General features: G+C 43.9%; 1 protein-coding gene across 1 annotated transcript in view; it reads left to right on the top strand.

The window, feature by feature from the left end:
- The window catches only part of ADCY2 (adenylate cyclase 2), a 515,387-nt gene that overhangs the window by 472,744 nt on the left and 25,839 nt on the right, over nt 1–16,804 (top strand). Inside the window, exon 21 of the mRNA XM_010588063.2 lies at nt 15,161–15,307. Within this exon, the coding sequence (XP_010586365.2) occupies nt 15,161–15,307 (147 nt within the window). The remainder of the gene's footprint in view (nt 1–15,160; nt 15,308–16,804) is intronic.

Genomic DNA, 16,804 nt, shown 5'->3' with positions numbered 1-16,804 from the left:
GAGGGGAAGGGGAGGATCAGTTCTTTTTGCAGTGAGCTGAAAAGAATACTATGGCTGCAACAATGGGTTCAAACATACCAACAATCACAAAGGTGGCGCAGGACCAGGCAACGTTCAGTTCTGTTGTACGTGGGGTCGCCACCACGGCAAATAGTAACAATGACAAAAGGAGTATGGATTCCCTAGGTGGTACAAATAGTTAGCATGCTCATCTGCTAACCAGAAAGGTTGGAGACTCAAGTTCACCCAGGTGTGCCAAGGATCTGCTTCTAAAACATAAGCCACTGAAAATCCATGGACACCGTTTTACTCTGGCACACATGGGGTTGCCATGAGTAGGAGCCAACTCCATGGCTCCTAGTACTGGTTACTTCTGTTAAATACGCCCAGCTGCCTCACACAAGTCTCCTGTGCCTTCACCCATGTTGTCCTCATCACGGGGAAATGCCAGCCTAGCTCTCATGAGCCCTGAACTAGAGACGTGAGTTCGAGCCCTGGATCATTCACCACTTGCTGCATGGACATTTGGAAACTTCTCACAGGCAGGGTGGGAGCAGTACCTTTAGGGGATACTAGCTCTGTGTCACATGAAGGAGAATGAGTCCCTTGGGGCCTGTATTTAAGGGACCCAGGTTTCCTGAATGCAGGACTGAGCTGAATGAGCTGTCTTCTTGAGCCACACCTGGGAGCTTGGTGGACAGGTGCTGATTATTTGAAGGGGGATCATTTGAATGTCATCCTGTGTCATCCTGTGCACACTGGGAACTAGAGCTTCAAACCGGTTCTTCCTGGCTCAATCATGGCCAACAAAGCAAAACCAGAACAGACAAGAATTTCCAACATGTGGGTGTACCAGAACGATAAATGGAACAGGAAAAATTACGGTCAATGCCCTGTTAGAAATTTCATCTTCCTCTTAGAAAACAAGGGCAGCACGTGCATTGCATAGCAACCAAATCCTTTGACCAGCAGAGTCAGAAACAGTGGTGCCCCGTTCAAAGATGGCAGCCAACCATATGAGGCTCCTGAAAGGGCTCACTACACCTCTTCTGAATCTCCCATTCCAGGGCTTTCACCTGTTACTTTTCCTTTTCCAGTTATCATTCCAGTATACCCACATATTACAAATTTGGTTCTGTTCTGATTTCATTGTGTTGGCCATAACTGAACCAGTTTGAACCAGTTGAAAACCCTGCTGGGAACCCACCTTCAAGCATTCGAATGATCCCCCTGCAAATAATCAGCACCTGTCCACCAAGCTCCCAGGTGTGGCTCAAGGAGACTGCTCATTCCTGCATTCAGGAAACCTGGGTCCCCTAAATATAAATCTGAATGAGCCCAGCCTACAGCTCACAGGAGAATGAGCAGCAGCTCAGCCTCCAGGGCTTTCCAGATTCTAACTATGAGAAATGGCCCTGCATCCCACGATACTGTATGAATGGGCTCTGAATGTTGCTACGAGCCCAGCAATTCACAACATCTTTGGATTTGCACTGTCAAACTGCTGACTAGGAGGATGGAAGGACAGGCACTCAGTTTTAAATTGGGGACTTCAGACTAATGAGACGACCTTCAAATGGTTAGCCTATTCTGCCCGGCTATGGGCAGCAGGTTCTATTCAGCTACTCAACATGGAGCTCCCCCTGGCTATAATGTTCTATGTTTTACTGCCAATTTTTACTGGTTAGGGTCGATATCGGGAGGCTACTCAATAGTCAGAGTAAGGCCTCAAGGAAATTAAAAAAGCTCCAGAAAGAAATTAAAGGTTTCCAGAGCTCCCTGAAGTCAGAGGAGGCCCCTCTGTCCAGTGAGAGATCCCACACATGTGCCACAGCTGAGGATCAAATCATGTAGGAAGATTCTGTTAACTATGATCCTCATATGAATTTTTTTTTTCCACTTGCCATCAAGTCAATTCCAAGTCGTGGCGACCACGTGTGTCAGAGTAGATCTGTGCTCCGCAGGGCTTTTAATGGCTGATTTTTTGGAATTAAATCACCAGGCCTTTCTTCTGAGGTGCCTCTGGGAGGACTTGAACCTCCAACCCTCAAGAAAACATCCAGCACTTTAACCAAGCAAGTATGCAAACTTATGCAAAATATGAGGGTCATAGGAATGGCTTCCTTCTCTACCTGTTTAGGACCTGAATAAAGTGGAGAACAAAAACCATTGTGTTTACATTGCTCCAGTATCTGACATTGGAGACATTCACCAAGGGACTCAGGGCAGCGTCATAGTCCCAGCACCCTCACCTCGTTCTGCACGGAGAGACTTGGTATTTTAGAGTGGGGGTGGATGAGGAACGGACAGTGATACTTTCAGTCCCAACGTAAATGTCACGGCAGCTCACGCCACACGAATCCATTTCGAATGAGCACCTTGTGATGCGTCTAGGGAGACTCTGGTCCTGCTGGTCTGTGAGTCTCTTAGGAATAATCATAGGAAGCCAGACTTGGGCCAAAAATAGAAAATCAAAAAAGGAAATGAGGGAGGGAGGGAGGGAAAGAGGAAGAAAGGAAAGGAAAGAAAAGGAATCGGACCAGGCTTCATTTTTATTTCCCTCTGTGAAATCAGATTACACACACTTCACTTCTGACTCACAGTGAGGCCCTGGACCGGAGCCACTCCACTGTGTAATTCCTGCTCTGAGCAATGGCAGCTTCCCTGGACCAGAACCAATGCTCTGGGGGAGACCCGGGGAGCAGCCTCCGTCTCTCTTCAAGACGTAGTTTATAGTTGTTGATCGTCTCAATCAGGGGTAGGTGGGGGTGCTGTGAATCTCCCCCCACTTCATGGTTTTCTGGAACAATTCTTGAGGAAAAAACGCATGGGACGTGAGCCATGACCTACGTTAACAGGCAGAGTCTGAAGTGGCATTTCTGTTCTCCTGCCCATGGTGTCAACGCACGGAGCAAATCCACTCCCTCAGAAAAAAGGGAGGGCAGACGATTTATCCAGGGACACTGCATTCCAGAAAGCTTTTTGTTTTGCTGAAACACAGATCCTAAGTCTGTGCTCAGAGCGAGGGACATAGGACCGCCACTGGGTCTGAGCCCAGGTTTGCAGGTGTCTCTTCCTCCTCTTCTTTCAAGGGGCAGGTGTGTTTCTTAGAACCCCCTTGAGCTTTTCCACCAGCAGTAACTGGCATGATCACATTCGGGCCCCACTGACACCCAAGCTCAGCGGGAGGCTCCTGGCCACACAAGATGCCAACCGCTCTGTGCTGTGAAGCCCACTTCTGAGACCATTGTGTTACAGCAAGAACACCTCCGAGAGGCCCTTGAGCAGACCTCAGCACCAGCTTTCACCGCAAGATGAATACACTGCCCCTAGTCACCCGGTCCTCCGGCAGCTGAGTGCTGGGTGGGAGGACTGTGTGTGTATGATTGTGAGCCAGGCACCTCATCCCGAGGAAGCTAAGGTTTGATCCCGCCAGCCACTGATGTCACTATGGGGGTCCAGGAAACACCTGTGCACAGACGGCAGCCACCATTCAATGAACCATAAAAGGCCCCAGACGGTCGCTAGACAGTCACGCAAAAGCATTGCCACCAGTTTCTGTTAGGTTAGAATGCCACTCTGATGCCTAAAGAGGTTCTTTTTTGTTTCTTGGTAGTTTAGTTCCCCTGAGCCTTGACTGGTGGATCAGTTAAGTGTTAGCTGGCCATTTAGGACAAGGTGCTGAACTCTTAGCACATGGATCAACTGGGGGAATGTGGTGACCAGAGCCCCTATCGCTGCACCCATATCAGGGGGACAGGGCTGGCCTGGAGACTCATAAACCCTGGGCTTAATGCAACTGTGTGCCTTTTCTAGAACATACGAAGCCCTGCCAGCTTGGGTAAGAAGCCCCTCTTCTGAGGTCCCAGACCTGACCGAGGCCTGGACATGAGCGGCGCTGACCACAGCCTGCTTTGATGTTCTCTGTACTTGCTTTCACTCTCCAGGGGGACTCCGAGCTCCTGGGGCCAGGCCTCTGCTCTTTGTGTGGCATGAAACCTAGCACATAGTAGGTACTCAGTTGGAGTGTGTGTGCGTGTGTGTGTGCGCGTGCCTAAAAGATGCTAGAGTGAATTTCATTCTACTTGGATCTCCAATCAACATCCACAGAAACAGCAGTTAGGAAATTAAATGACGTATTGCGTTGGGCAAATCTGCTGCAAAAGACCTCTTTAAAATCTTAAAAAGCAAAGGTGTCAGTTTGATGACTGAGGTACACCTGACCCAAACTTTTCAGTCACCTCATTTGCATGCAAAAGCTGGGCAAAGAAAAAGAAAGACTGAAGAAGAATTGACACATTTGAACTGTGGTGTTGGCATGGCAAAGAATATTGAATATACCGTGGACTGTCACAAGAAGGAACAAATAAGTCTTAGAAGAAATACAACCACAGTGCTCCTTAGAAGTGAGGATGACGACACTTTGGCCTGCTTACTTTTTGACACATCATAAGGAAAGGAAAGGCCAATTGCTAGAAAACAGCATATTTGGTAAAGTAGAGGTTCTTAAAAAAAGCAGGGAGGCAGGGCCAAGATGGCAGGATAGCCAGATGCTTCCTGCAATCCCTCTTACAAAGACCTGGAAAATCAAATGAAACGATTGTATTTATGACAAACTAGGATCTCTGAATATCAAAGGCAAAGTTAGAAAACGGACTAAGTGGCAGGGGGAGGGTGAGATGGTTCAGAAGCTGAGAGGAGTTGCTGGACCTGAATCGCTGAGACCCCTCAGGCACCATTCCCAGAAGCAGCTGTGGCAGGCTGGTGCTAGCGTTCCACCACAGTTTTCTCAGGGAGAAGCAGCCAGCCGCACAGCCTACTCACACCTCTGGAACCACAGAACAGCACCCTTGGCAAAAGCTAAGGACTTGCGTATATTTTACTGGGCCCCCCACCCCCAAGCCGGCTTCAGTGGCTGCTGATTTCCCTGTGCTTGAGATAGGCCCTGCTGACCACCTGGATCTGTTCTCCCAGCTTCGGAAAAGGAATAAATTCACAACAGGGGGAAAAATAATTTGCCAGCTCCACTAAACTGGGGAACTCAGAACAAAAGCGGCTCCTGTCCAGGCATAAGCAGTCCGTGGACTTTGAATACCTTTCCCACCTGCATAGACCTGTGTGGGCCTATTCCAGGAGAATAGGCCCTTGTTGGCAGACTGTGACTGTTTAAGCTGTGCGGTGGAGAGGTGGATATTTGATACTTGACACAGCTTTGCCTATTAAACAGGGTCCTCATCTACAAACATCAAAGGCCTGAGGACTGGTGGCTCCTCCCAGGTCACCCAGGCCTTGCGACAGGGGTCCAGGGATAATTGGTACCTCCCAGTCCTTACAAGCAAAACTATTGGGTGCCCATGGTCCTTCTGCAGAACCCACCCATGTGTACACTCTAGGGAACAGGGACATGCTTTCGTCAGACACACCTGGGGGATGATTCTCAGCCCCATGCCTTGTTTAGGACAGGACCCCCTGCTGCAACCAGATACCAATACCTACACCAATCACCCCTACCCCTCTAAGACTGTAGGACAGAGCCTGTACCACACACTTGATGATCAGCTACCCAGACACCTAAGCTGAATTCCTACAAGAAAAGTGAATGGACTCTTAGACTGATATACCTGATAACAGCTCTAGCCATCTGGGGACGGGACATCAGAGCTCCAAAGGTGAAAATAATCAAGTTAACTCACTCAAGCAACCCATTTGGACATATCAAAACAAAGTGAGAAACTAGGATATAGTACACAAACATAAAGTAAACTAATACAATAACTTATAGATGGCTCAGAGACAACAGTCAATACCAAACCATATAAAAACAGACCATGATCACTTCAAAAAGCTCTCAAAACAGAGAATCAAAGGATCTTCTGGATGAAGGTGCCTTCCTGGAATTACCAGATGCAGAATACAAAAGATTAATATACAGAACTCTTCAAGAAATCAGGAAGGAGATCAGACAATACGCAGAACAAGCCAAGGAACACACAGATAAGACAGTTGAAGAAATTAAAAAGGGCCTTCAAAAACATAATGAAAAATTTAATATGCTGCAAGAATTCATAGACACCAACAAGAAATTCAGAAGATTAACAATAAAATTACAGAAGTAGACAGCTCAAAAGAAAGAGGAGCAGAATTGAGCAAGCGGAAGGCAGAATTGGGAACCTTGAAGATAAAGCACATGGCACCAATATATCTGAAGAAAAATCGGATAAAAGAATTTTAAAAAATGAAGAAACCTTAAGAATCATGTGGGACTCTATCAAGAGAAATAACCTACGAGTGATTGGAGTACCAGAACAGGGAAGATTAACAGAAAATACAGAGAGAATTGTTGAAGATTTGTTGGCAGAAAACTTCCCTGATATCGTGAAAGATGAGAAGATACCAGTCCAAGATACTCATCGAACTCCACATAAGGTAGATTTTAAAAGCAAGTCACCAAGACATATTATAATCAAACTGGCCAAAACCAAAAATAGAGAATTTTAAGAGTAGCTAGGGATAAATGAAAATTCACCTACAAAGGACAGTTAAGAAGAATAAGCTTGGACTACTCAGCAGAAACCATGCAGGCAAGAAGGCAATGGGATGACTTATATAAAGCTTTGAAGGAAAAAAATTGCCAGCCAAGAATCACATATCATATATCTAGCAAATATGAAGGTAAAATTAGGACATTTCAAGATAAACAGAAGTTTAGGGAATTCATAAAAACCAAACCAAAACTACAAGAAATACTAAAGGGAGTTCTTTGGTTAGAAAATCAATAGTGTCAGGTATCAACCCAAGACTAGAACACTGGACAGAGCAATCAGATGTTAACCTAGACAGGGAAATCACAAAAATAAATCAAGATAAAAAAAAAGATGCTGAAAACGGGGGTACAGGGATGTCATTATGTGAAAGAGGACCACATTAAAATAATAAAAAGGGACTCAGAAATATACCCATAGATCTTTCATATAGAGAAGAAAACAAGGAGATATAAAGAAATAAAAGTTCGGTTTAAACTTAGAAAAATAGGGATAAATATTAAGGTAGCCACAAAGAAGACTAACTATCCCACTCATCAGAATAAAATACAAGAAAAAAAAAAAAACAGAGACCCAGCAGAAACAAAATCAACAACAACAAATAAGAGGAAAAGACAATATATAAAGATAAACTACTCAACACAAAAAATTAAGTGAGAAAAAGAAACTGTCAACAACACACAAAAAAAGACATCAAAATAACAGCACTAAACCCATAAAAAAAATACCTATCTGTAATTACGATGAATGTTAATGGACTAAATGCACCAATAAAGAGACAGAGTAGCAGAATGGATAAAAAAACACGATCTGTCTATATGCTGCCTTCAAGAGACATACCTTAGAGACACAAATAAACTAAAACTCAAAAGATGGGGAAAAAAATATATCAAGCAAACAACAATCAAAAAAGAGCAAGAGTGGCAATATTAATTTCTGATGAAATACACTTCAAAGTTAAATCCACCACAAAAGATAAGGAAGCACACTATATATTGATTAAAAGGACAATATACCAGGAGGATATAACCATATTAAATATTTATGCACCCAATGACAGGGCTGCAAGATACATAAAACAAACTCAAACAGCATTGAAAAGTGAAATAGACAGCTCCACAATAATAGTGGGAGACTTCAACACACCACTTTCAGTGAAGGACAGGACATCCAGAAAGAAGCTCAATAAAGACACGGATGATCTAAATGCCACAATCAACCAACTTGACCTTGTAGACACATACAGATCCCTCCATCCAACAACAGCCACATATACTTTCTTTTCTAGTGCACACATGGAACGTTCTCTAGAATAGACCATATATTAGGTCATAAAGCAAGCCTTAGCAGAATCCAAAACACTGAAATATTACAAAGCATCTTCTCTGACCATAAGGCCATAAAAGTAGAAATTAACAACAGAAAAAGCAGGGAAAAGAAATCAAACACTTGGAAGCTGAACAATAAAAAAAAACCCTGCAGAAAAAAACACTGCGTTATAGAAGATGTTAAGGATAGAATAAAGAAATTCATAGAATCCAATAAGAATCAAAACACTTCCTATCAGAACCTTTTGGACACAGAGAAAGCAATCCTCAGAGGTCAATTTATGTCAATAAATCCACATATCCAAGAAGAAAGGGCCAAAATCCAAGAATTATCTGTACAACTTGAACAAACAGAAAGAGAGTAACAAAAGAAACCTTCAGGCATTAGAAGAAAGGAAATAATAAAAATTAGAGCAGAATTAATGAAACAGAAAAACAATTGAAAGAATTAACAAGACCAAAAGCTGATTCTTTGGAAAAAACTAACAAAATTGATAAACCATTGTCCACACTGACATAAGAAAAACAGGAGAGGAAGCAAATAACCCGAATAAGAAATGAGATGGGCGATATTACAACAGACACAACTGAAATTAAAAGAATCATATCAGATTACTATGAAAAATTGTACTCTAATGAATTTGAAAGCCTAGAAGAAATGGATGAATTCCTAGAAACACACTACCTACCTAAACTAACACAAACAGAGGTAGAACTAAATAGACCCATAACAAAAGAAGAGATTGAAAAGGTAATCAAAAAGCTCCCAACAAAAAAAAAGCCCTGGCCCAAACGGCTTCATTGCAGAGTTCTACCAAGCTTTCAGAGAAGAGTTAACACCACTACCACTACAGGTATTTCAGAGCATAGAAAAGGATGGAATACTCCCAAACTCATTTTATGAAGCCAGTGTATCACTGATACCAAAATGAGGTAAAGACACTACAAAAAAAGAAAATTACAGACCTATATCCCCCATGAACTTACATGCAAAAATCCTCAACAAAATTCTAGCCAATAGAATTCAACAACATGTCAAAAAAAAAAAAATTCACCATGACCAAAGTATGCAGGGATGGCTCAATATTAGAAAAACAATCAATGTAATCCATCATATAAATAAAACAAAAGATAAGAACCACATGCTTTCGTCAATCAATGCAGAAAAGGCATTGGACAAAGTTCAACATCCATTCATGATAAGAACTTTCAGCAAAATAGGAATAGAAGGAAAATTCCTCAACATAATAAAGGGTATTTATAGAAAGCCAACAGCCAACATCATCCTAAATGGACAGAGCCTGAAAGCATTCCCCTTTAGATCGGGAACCAGATGAGGATGCCCTTTATCACCACTCTTATTCAACATTGTGCTGGAGGTCCTAGCCAGAGCAACTAGGCTAGATAAAGAAATACAGGGCATCCAGATTGGCAAGGAAGAAGTCAAAGTAGCTCTATTTGCAGATGATATGATCTTACACACAGAAAACCCTAAAGAATCCTCAAGAAAACTACTGAAGCTAATAGAAGAGTTCGGCAGAGTATCCAGATAGATAAACATATAAAAATCAGTTGGATTCCTCTACAACAACAAAAAGAATATCAAAGAGGAAATCACCAAATCAATACCATTTACAGTAACCCCCAAGAAGATAAAATACTTAGGAATAAATCTTACCAGAGATGTAAAAGACTTACAACAAAGAAAACTATAAGACACTACTGCAAGAAACCTAAAGAGACCTACATAAGTGGAAAAGCATACCTTGCTCATGGATAGGAAGACTCAACATTGTGAAAATGTCTAATCTACCAAAAGCCATCTATAGATATAATGCAATTCTGATGCAAATTCCAGCGACATTTTTTAATGTGATGGAGAAACAAATCTCCAACTTCATATGGAAGGGAAAGAGGCCCCAGATAAGTAAAGCCTTACTGAAAAAGAACAAAGTGGGAGGCCTCACTCTACCTGATTTAGAACCTATTGTGCTGCCACAGTAGTCAAAACAGGCTGGTACTGGTACAACAACAACAAGACCAATGGAACAGAATTGAGAATCCAGACATAAATCCATCCACATATGAGCAGTTGATATGTGACAAAGGCCCAAAGTCAGTTACATGGGGAAAAGACAGTCTTTTTAACAAATGGTGCTGGGATAACTGGATATCCATCTGCAAAAAATGAAACAAGACCCATACCTCACACCATGCACAAAAACAAACTCAAAACGGATCAAAGACCTAAATATAAAATCTAAAATGATAAAGATCATGGAAGAAAAAATAGGGACAAAGCTACGAGCCCTAATACGTGACATAAACAGTATACAAAACATTACTAACAGTGCAGAAGAGAAACTAGATGACTGGGAGCTCCTAAAAATCAAACACCTATGCTCAACCAAAGACTTCACCAAAAGAGTAAGAAGATTACCTACCTACTGGGAAAAAAATTTTAGCTATGACATTTCAGATCAGTGTCTGATCTCTAAAATCTACATGATACTGCAAAAACTCAACTACAAAAAGACAACCCAATTAAAAAATGGGCAAAGGATATGAACAGACACGTCACTAAAGAAGACATTCAGGTGGTTAACAGATACATGAGGAAATGCTCACGATCATTAGCCATTAGAGAAATGCAAATCAAAACTTCAATGAGTTTCCATGTCACTCCAACAAGGCCGGCATTAATCCAAAAAACACAAAATAATAAATGTTAGAGAGGTTGTAGAGAGACTGGAACACTTATACACTGCTGGTGGGAATGTCAAATGGTACAGCCACTTTGGAAATCGATTTTGCGCTTCCTTAAAAAACTAGAAATCAAACTACCATAGGATCCAGCAATCGCACTCCTTAGAATATATCCTGCAGAAATAAGAGCCTTTACACAAACAGATATATGCACACCTATGTTCGTTGCGGTACTGTTTACAATAGCAAAAAGTTGAGAGCAACCAAGGTGCCCGTCAATGGATGAATGGATAAATAAATTATGGTATATTCACGGACTGGAATACTACTCATCAATAAAGACCACTGATGAATCTGTGAAACATTTCATAATATGGAGGAATCTGGAAGGCATTATGCTGAGTGAAATTAGTCAGTTGCAAAAGGACAAATATTGTATAAGACCACTATTATAAGAACTCAAGTAGTTTAAACAGAGAAGAGTATATTCTTTGATGGTTACAAGGAGGGGCTTGGGAGGGAGGGAGGAAGAGGGGTTTTCATTAATTAAATAGTAGATAACTCTTTTAGGTGAAGGGAAAGACAACACACAGTTCTGGAGAGGTCAGCACAACTGGGCTAAACCAAAAGCAAAGAAGTTTCCTAAATAAACTGAATGCTTCAAAGGCCGGCATAGCAGGGGTGGGGGTTTGGGGACCATGGTTTCAAGGGATATCTAAGTCAATTGGCATAATAAAACCTATTAAGAAAACATTCTGCATCCCACTTGGGAGAGTGGCATCTGGGGTCTTAAACGCCAGCAAACGGCCATCTTAGATGCATCAATTGGTCTCAACCCATTTGAAGCAAAGGAGAATGAAAAACACCAAAGACACAAGGTAACTATGAGCCCATGAGACAGAAAGGGCCACATAAACCAGAGACTACATCAGCCTGAGACCAGAAGATCTAGATGGTACCTGGCTACAACCGATGACTGCCCTGACAGGGAACTCAACAGGTAGCCCCTGAGAGAGCAGGAGAGCAGTGGGATGCAGACCCCAAATTCTCGTAAAAAGACCAGACTTAATGGTCTCACTGAGACTAGAATGACCCTGGAGGTCATGGTTCCCAGACCTTCTCTTAACCCGAGACAGGAACCATTCCTAAAGCTAACTCTTCAGGCAGGGATTGGACTAGACTATAGGATAGACAATGATACTGGTGAAGAATGAACTTCTTGGATCAAGTAGACACATGAAGCTATGTTGACATCTCCTGTCTGAAGGGGAGATGAGAGGGTAGAGAGGGTCAGAATTCTGGCCGAATGGATGTGAAAAGAAATAGAGGAAGGAAGGAGTGTGCTGTCTTATTAGGGGGAGAGCAATTAGGAGTATATAGCAAGGTGTTTATAAATTTTTGTGTGAGAATCCAACTTGATTTATAAACTTTCACTTAAAGCACAATAAATTAAAAAAAAAAACAAACTGGGAAACCCTCAAAGAGATGGATTAACACAATAGACACAATGGACTCGAGCATGTTAATGATCATGAAGACAGAGCAGGACCCAGCAACAATTCATTCTGTTGTTCATAAGGTTGCCACAAAGCAGAGCAGACTCAATGGCAAATGACAACAACAGCAAAGTGCTCCTCAACCAGTGCCGCCAAGAGACAGTAGCTCTCATATTCCGAAGGTGAGCATTGGGCAGAACCTGCAGAGGCCCTCTTGAAATCAAGGTGCATGACTCTTAGCCCTTCACCTGTAGGGAGGATGGGAATCGGCCAGGAGACTGTCTTGTGCCTCTTGTGTTCCACTGCTTGCTGCTCCCAGGCCCCTATCAAGACCCCAGGGAAAAGGAAGAGGTAAAGTGACATGGCCTGCAGGAGACGGGATGCCTGACATTGCCCCCGAATCCAGGCAGCTGGCCTGTGGTCATCAGGAGACAAAGGATAAATGACCATAGTGGCTCCAGAGGGCCAAGTTATGTAACCGCTCTGCACCTTGGTTTCTTCACCCATAGAATGAGACTAAGGAGCCCTGGAGGCCCAGTGGTTAAGTGCTCAGTTGCTAACCAAAAGGTTGGCGGTTCAAACCCACGCAGTGGATCTGCAGGAGAAAGACCTGGCAGTCTGCTCCCATAAAGACGACAGCCTGGAAAACTCTATGGGGTAGTTTGTTTCTGTGGCATGGGATCCCTATGAGTCTGATTGGACTGGACAGCACCTAACAACAGAATGAGAATAATAGCCCCTGCCTAGGATTGTGGTTGAGGTGAGTTAATGCGTGTAGCATGTTCAGAGCAGAGCCCTCCTGCATGTGGTAAGCACTCGGGAGTGCCAGTTATTATCATGTATATTGTTATCATTGTCATCGTTCCCCAGAGGGGTCACCCTGGCTGACAGCAGCACACAGCAGAGAAACACAGGGTAAACGCAAGAAAACGTGTCCTTGCCTTGCTATGTGTACCCACTTTTTCTGGGATCTGGGAAGTGGATGGATTTCCTATTTCATAAATCTGGTATTTTTACTAGAACAGGTTCTTGGAAGGTTAGCTCTACCCTGTCACCCTGGCTCCCACCTGTAATCCACATTCCTGGAATCTAAACTTGGCAATCACACATGCCACAGGCCATCTGCCCAGGATAGGAATGTCCTCAAACATAACTCAGGTCTGCCCGGTGAGACAGCTCACCCATATTGGAAATCAAGACAGCCTGACTGAATTGTTCATGTGCTTGGTAAAGATGACGAGGAGGTAGCAGAAGGCATTACAGGACATGTAGCCCTGAGAACAGACACATGGCATGGTCTAGCTTTTCCTCAATGCTGTTGTAGGACCTAGACCTTCAACTGGGTCAGTGTAGCCCTGGAGGAAAAAGAGTGCCTCAGAGAAACTCCATAGACCTCGGAACTGCAGTGCCGTTTAAATGGTTCACTCCCTGCTGAGGGATTCATCTGGGTGCCCTGAGAGCAGAGCTTACTGCTGTCTTGTGCCAGGAACACAGGAAGAGACAGGGGGCAGCCATCTTGCTTGACAGCACTCTCTTCACATATCCTACAGAGAGTATTTCCCAGAATGCACTGCGCCCAACATGGCACCTGGCCATTCTGCCTGTGCCGGCCCTTGATGGCCAATGAGGCAGGGGGAGGAAGACCCTGTACACCCAGAAACTGGGGTTACAACCCCCTCCCAATGCCCACACAACCCTTCTTGGAAGCTTTCACCCTTTCAAAGGCTTCACTCTGTGTGGGTAAAATTATGGGAAACACCTTGAAACCATGTTTATAAGCCATTGCAATTTTACACGTGTAAGGAGACTTAGTGGTACAGTGGTTAAGTGCTCAGCTGCTAACTGAAAGGATGGTGGTTCGAATCCACTCAGTGGCTCCGTGGAAGAAAGACTTGGCAATTTGTTCCCATAAAGATTACAGCCTAGAAAATCCTATGGGATAGTTCTGCTTCGTCATATAGGGTCACTAGGTTTAAGTCTATCCGGAGGTGGCTTGGAACAAGACCTGGCAGTCTATTTCAGAAAAATCAGCCATTGAAAATCCTGTGGAGCACAGTTGTACTCTGAAACACATGGGTAGCCTTGAGTTAGAATTGACTCAATGGGAACTCATTGTTGGCTGGTTGATTGGCTGGTTTGTTGGTTGGCTGGTTGGTTGCTTGGTTGGTTGGTTGGCTAGTTGGTTGGTTGGCTGATTGGCTTGCTGGTTGGCTGGCTGGTTTGTTGGCTGGTTGGTTGCTTGGTTGGTTGGTTGGCTGGTTGGTTGGTTGGCTGATTGGTTGGCTGACTGGCTGGCTGGTAGGCTGGTTGGTTGGCTGATTGGCTGGTTGGCTGGTTGGCTGGTTGGTTGGTTGGCTGGTTGGTTGGTTGGTTGGTTGGTTGGTTGGTTGGTTGGTTGGTTGGTTGGTTGGTTGATTGGCTGGTTGGTTGGCTGGTTGGTTTGCTGGCTGGTTGACTGGTTGGTTTGCTGGCTGGTTGGTTGGTTGGCTGGTTGGTTGATTCGTTGGCTTGTTGGCTGATTGGCTGACTGGTTGGTTGGTTGACTGGTTGGTTGTTTGGCTGATTGGCTGGTTGGTTGGCTTATTGGCTGGCTGGTTGGTTGGTTGGCTGGCTGGCTGGTTGGTTGGTTGGTTGGCTGATTGGCTGGCTGGTTGGCTGGTAGGTTGGTTGGTTGGCTGGTTCGTTGGTTGGCTGGCTGGCTGGCTGGCTGGTTGGTTGGTTGGCTGGCTGGCTGGCTGGCTGGTTGGTTGGCTAGTTGGTTGCTTGGTTGTTTGGTTGGCTGGTTGGTTGGTTGGCTGGTTGGTTGGCTGGTTGGTTGGCTGATTGGCTGGCTGGTTGGCTGGTAGGTTGGTTGGTTGCCTGGTTGGCTGGTTGGCTGGCTGGCTGGTTGGTTGGTTGGCTAGTTGGTTGCTTGGTTGTTTGGTTGGCTGGTTGATTGGCTTGTTGGTTGGTTGGTCAGAGTGGGCCTGGGGTTGGGGTTGGGGTAGGTGGAATGTGGCACACTGGTGATTTCTTTGCAGATCCCGGTATGAAGGAACATTTTGTTTGAGAGGTTGGTTAACTCTCAGCCTTCCTTTTCTCCTGGCAGGACCTGTACCACCAATCCTATGATTGTGTCTGCGTCATGTTTGCCTCCATCCCAGATTTCAAAGAATTTTACACCGAATCAGATGTGAACAAGGAGGGCTTGGAGTGCCTTCGGCTCCTGAACGAGATCATTGCTGATTTTGATGATGTAGGTACCAAGGGTTACCTGTGACAGGCAGGGCGCAGGTCTCAGTCATACACTTGGGGATTTCTGCAGCCAGTACCTTTGAAGTTAGTTCAATGTCTCGTATCTCAACACTGTCTTTTGGTGTAATTTCTGGTGGCTGCCGTTGAAGTCTTTTGTTCTGTTTAGGTCCCTGACTAATTTTAAAGGCAAAAATACATTTTATTTTTGAAGCTGATATGAACAGCTACCAAAATCTACTAAATAAGTAAAATATCTATCCAAAGTACTAGTGAATTTTCTAGAAAGGCTTGAACTCCAGAGAAAATGCTTGCCTCCACCCCTTTATATATAAAAAGATAATGAATGTATTTATCACATAGTAGATTATTAGCATATTTCTGCACACATCAAGTTCTTTATCATTTCAAGTTCTTGAACTGTGCATGAGTGACCTAGTTTATTACTGAAAAAACAATGTGTACATAGGATAACACCTCATATTTTAGAAGGGACCAAGTATATGTTTTAGTATATGAATTAGATGTTGTATTTCAACTTTCAGTGTTCTGTCCACATGGAGAATACTGTGTTTTCTGCTAAGAACAAACACAACTCTAGTTTTGAGGATATTGCTGCTACTCTGTTCTTGTCATTATTGTGCAAAATATAGGGACATTGGCAACCATGAGCATGTGTTCATGGTGGTTCAGAGTTTTGGAATACAGGGGTGAAATTGTGTGATATGATTGTTCTAAGTGAACCTTCTAAGTATGCAGCATGGTACATGCTTTTCTCTACCACCATCCTCACTGAGAGGTTGGCTTCAGAAAACCACAGTGAAGTAGTGCCAACCAGTGGCTCCCACCTAACACCAGGCATGTAGTGAGAACTGGTGGCATGCTTGCTCCAGTTGCCCCCCAATAAAATACATGTTCCTGGTCCCAGTGAGTGAGCAATACCGTCTTTCAGGTTAGACTGGCTCGTGGATATGTGATACGGGGATTTGTTCCCAAATATTAGCTTCTCTGACGTGTAACCCTGAAAAAATCCCCTCCGAAAGCAGAAGTAGCAAGGAAGAAACTCAAAGATAATGTCTTCAGTTGGAGACATTATCTTGAGCCCTAACCTTCTGAGCAGATGCAGAACCTTCCGGAGTCTTCCCCACTCATACCTATAGCAGCTTCTCTTATTTCTACCTCTGTTTCTTTCCACCCCCAGTACCCTAAAGCACCACATGGGGAAGGAGTCCAGTGGGAGGCAGGTGACTGGTTGGTGTGTGGAGAAGGGATGAGGTGGTCAGGGCTAGTGGGAGGAGCCATTGTAGATCTTTATCCTCACCTCAAGCAAGTAGACAGCAAAGCCAACCCTCAGCACTAATGCCTGCTCTTAAACCAGCCTGCCCTTGCCAAGGAGGCCTCACTCACTGAATCACGCATCTGTACATAGGCCTGTCAAGCCCACATCAGGAGATTTATTTGAGGCTATAATTACTCACCTCATAATTTATCCTGTTCCTTC

The sequence above is a fragment of the Loxodonta africana genome, chromosome 2 (assembly GCF_030014295.1).
Source record: "Loxodonta africana isolate mLoxAfr1 chromosome 2, mLoxAfr1.hap2, whole genome shotgun sequence".
NCBI classification, from domain to species: Eukaryota; Metazoa; Chordata; class Mammalia; order Proboscidea; family Elephantidae; genus Loxodonta; species Loxodonta africana.
Note: the sequence above shows the minus strand (reverse complement) of the source record. Positions and strands in the feature narration are given on the sequence as shown.